General features: G+C 43.9%; 1 protein-coding gene across 1 annotated transcript in view; it reads right to left on the reverse strand.

The window, feature by feature from the left end:
• Positions 1-372: 372 nt before the first annotated feature.
• The window catches only part of LOC101845321 (ankyrin repeat and SOCS box protein 18), a gene marked incomplete at its 3' end in the record, with an annotated part of 25,053 nt that continues 23,251 nt past the window's right edge, over positions 373-2,174 (reverse strand). The window contains 3 exon segments of the mRNA XM_013082086.2: positions 373-519; positions 1,461-1,558; positions 1,894-2,008. Coding sequence (XP_012937540.1) covers positions 373-519; positions 1,461-1,558; positions 1,894-2,008 — 360 coding nt within the window.

Genomic DNA, 2,174 nt, shown 5'->3' on the forward strand with positions numbered 1-2,174 from the left:
ACCTACGTCCTACTGAGCCCTGGCGTTGCACAAACCATCTGTAGCGGTGTAGATCCCGCTTCCCAAACAACAACAACAACAACAACAACAACAACAGCAGCAGCAGCAGCAACAACAATTACTATTTCAACCACAACCACCACCACCACCGCTAGCACCTACAACAACAATTACTACTTTAAACACAACCACCACCAATAACAACAACATCAACAACACCACCACCACCAACAGCAACAACAATAACTGCTACTTCAACCACGACCACCACCACCACCACCACCAACAACAACAACAACAACAAAACCATCATCACCACCACCACCACCAACAACAACAACAAAACCATCACCACCACCACCACCAACATACCTCCTACTGAGCCCTGGCGTGGCACAAGCCATCTGTAGCGGTGTCGACCTCTCATCAGTTGCCTCCTCCACCTGGCCGTCCCAGCGCAAGATTAACTCACACAAATCCGGCTGGTCACTCACGATGGCCGTGTGCAGCGCGGAGTACCTGGGGCGTAGGAACAAGGACAGTCAAGAATTGGTCGCTTTTAAGCACACGGGGGCTATCCTGAAAAATGCTGTTTTGAGAAATCGAAGGTAAAACTTTAGGACCCTTGTTCAGTTTCTTTAAAAGTCAAGGAGAGTTTTCTCTTTATCTAAACAAATATACATACTAACGAAACCAAACTTCTGCTATAGGTAGGGCAATGCCCCCTTTTGGTGTAGGTAATGATTTCTGGAAACCTCCGAAATCTGGGTTAGCCCGCTTGTCCTTAAAAGCGACCAGATGTCTAAGGAGGCCATCCACTTCAGGAGAGAGAAGTAGTTGGCTAAGAAAGGTGGACCTCTTACACGGGTACATTGTAATGTAAAACAAGGGGAAGGGGTGGCCGTTTTATTCAGGTGGACGTTAAATAAGGTTAATCTGTATTTATGGTTTCTTTTAGTGCTGTGGGTTATGGTTTATAGGTTAGGGATTAGGGGTTAGGGGTTAAGGGTTAAGGGTTAAGGGACAGGGGTTAGAGTTAGGGGTTAGGGGTTAAGGGTAGGGTTAGGGGTTACGGGTAAGGGGTTAGAGGTTTGGGTTCTAACCCTAACCCCTAACCCCTAACCCCTAACCCTAACCCTATTTCCTAAATCCTAAACCCTGCCTAAACCCTAAACTCGAAACTCTGAACTTTAAACCCTAAGCTAAAGCCTAATTTAATGCTGAAACACCTGCCTGACAAAAAATGATTTTAAAAAAGAAATGATTTTCGAAATTGTTGCATTAGACGGCAGAAACATCGTCCTGGGTACAATGGACGTTGTGCACCGTGCCATTATTTTGGATCAGTTTGTTTGTTTGTTTGTTTGTTTGTTTGTTTGTTTGTTTGTTTTGTTGGTTGGTTGGTTGTTTGGTTGGTTGCTCGTTTGACAAAATGGCAAGAGGAAAATTGTGTAGCCTACCTGTATCCCGGAGGTCTGGAGACCAAGGCTCCGTGCCGGAGCAACATGTTGCAGATACCGTTACTGTTGGACAGGATGGCGAAGTGGAGGGCGGTTTTCTGGTGAAAGCAGGTGTGAAATAACGTGTGAAATCAAACTGCCAGGATGGATATGTATGGATATAGAACATGTGAAATATACACATAGAAAAGAGAACAATGAGAAATCAAACTACTGGGATTGATATAATTATTTTATAATTTACAAAAAAACCCATATGATTTAAGGAACACAAGAAATAATACGACAGGGATTGATATCATCAATACATCCTTCTCCCAAAACAAAACAAACAAACAAAACAAAACAAAATAGAAACAAAAAGAAAAACGAAAGAAAAAATACCCACTCGGAACTTCTCCCCTCCCCTCCCCTCCCCTCCCCTCCCACTCACCTGTTCAAATCGTGAGGGAGGCTGCAGGTCACATTTGGCGCCATGTTCAAGCAGTACCCGGCATACCCGGATGTTGTGATGTCGGCAGGCCTTCATTAACGGGGTCAGTCCGCATCTGACAGAAGATAGCATAATTTGGTAGGATTTAGCTGGCACTAGAACCTCAAGCATGAGGAAGATGAGAAACAATACATCAGCAAGTCGCTACTCCAAAATTCCAAAGTTCTATTTGCTCAGTACCTAGTTTTGAGAAAGAAAAAAATTACGTTAAAACTTTTAAG

The sequence above is a fragment of the Aplysia californica genome, unplaced genomic scaffold (genome assembly GCF_000002075.1).
Source record: "Aplysia californica isolate F4 #8 unplaced genomic scaffold, AplCal3.0 scaffold00158, whole genome shotgun sequence".
NCBI lineage: Eukaryota > Metazoa > Mollusca > Gastropoda > Aplysiida > Aplysiidae > Aplysia > Aplysia californica.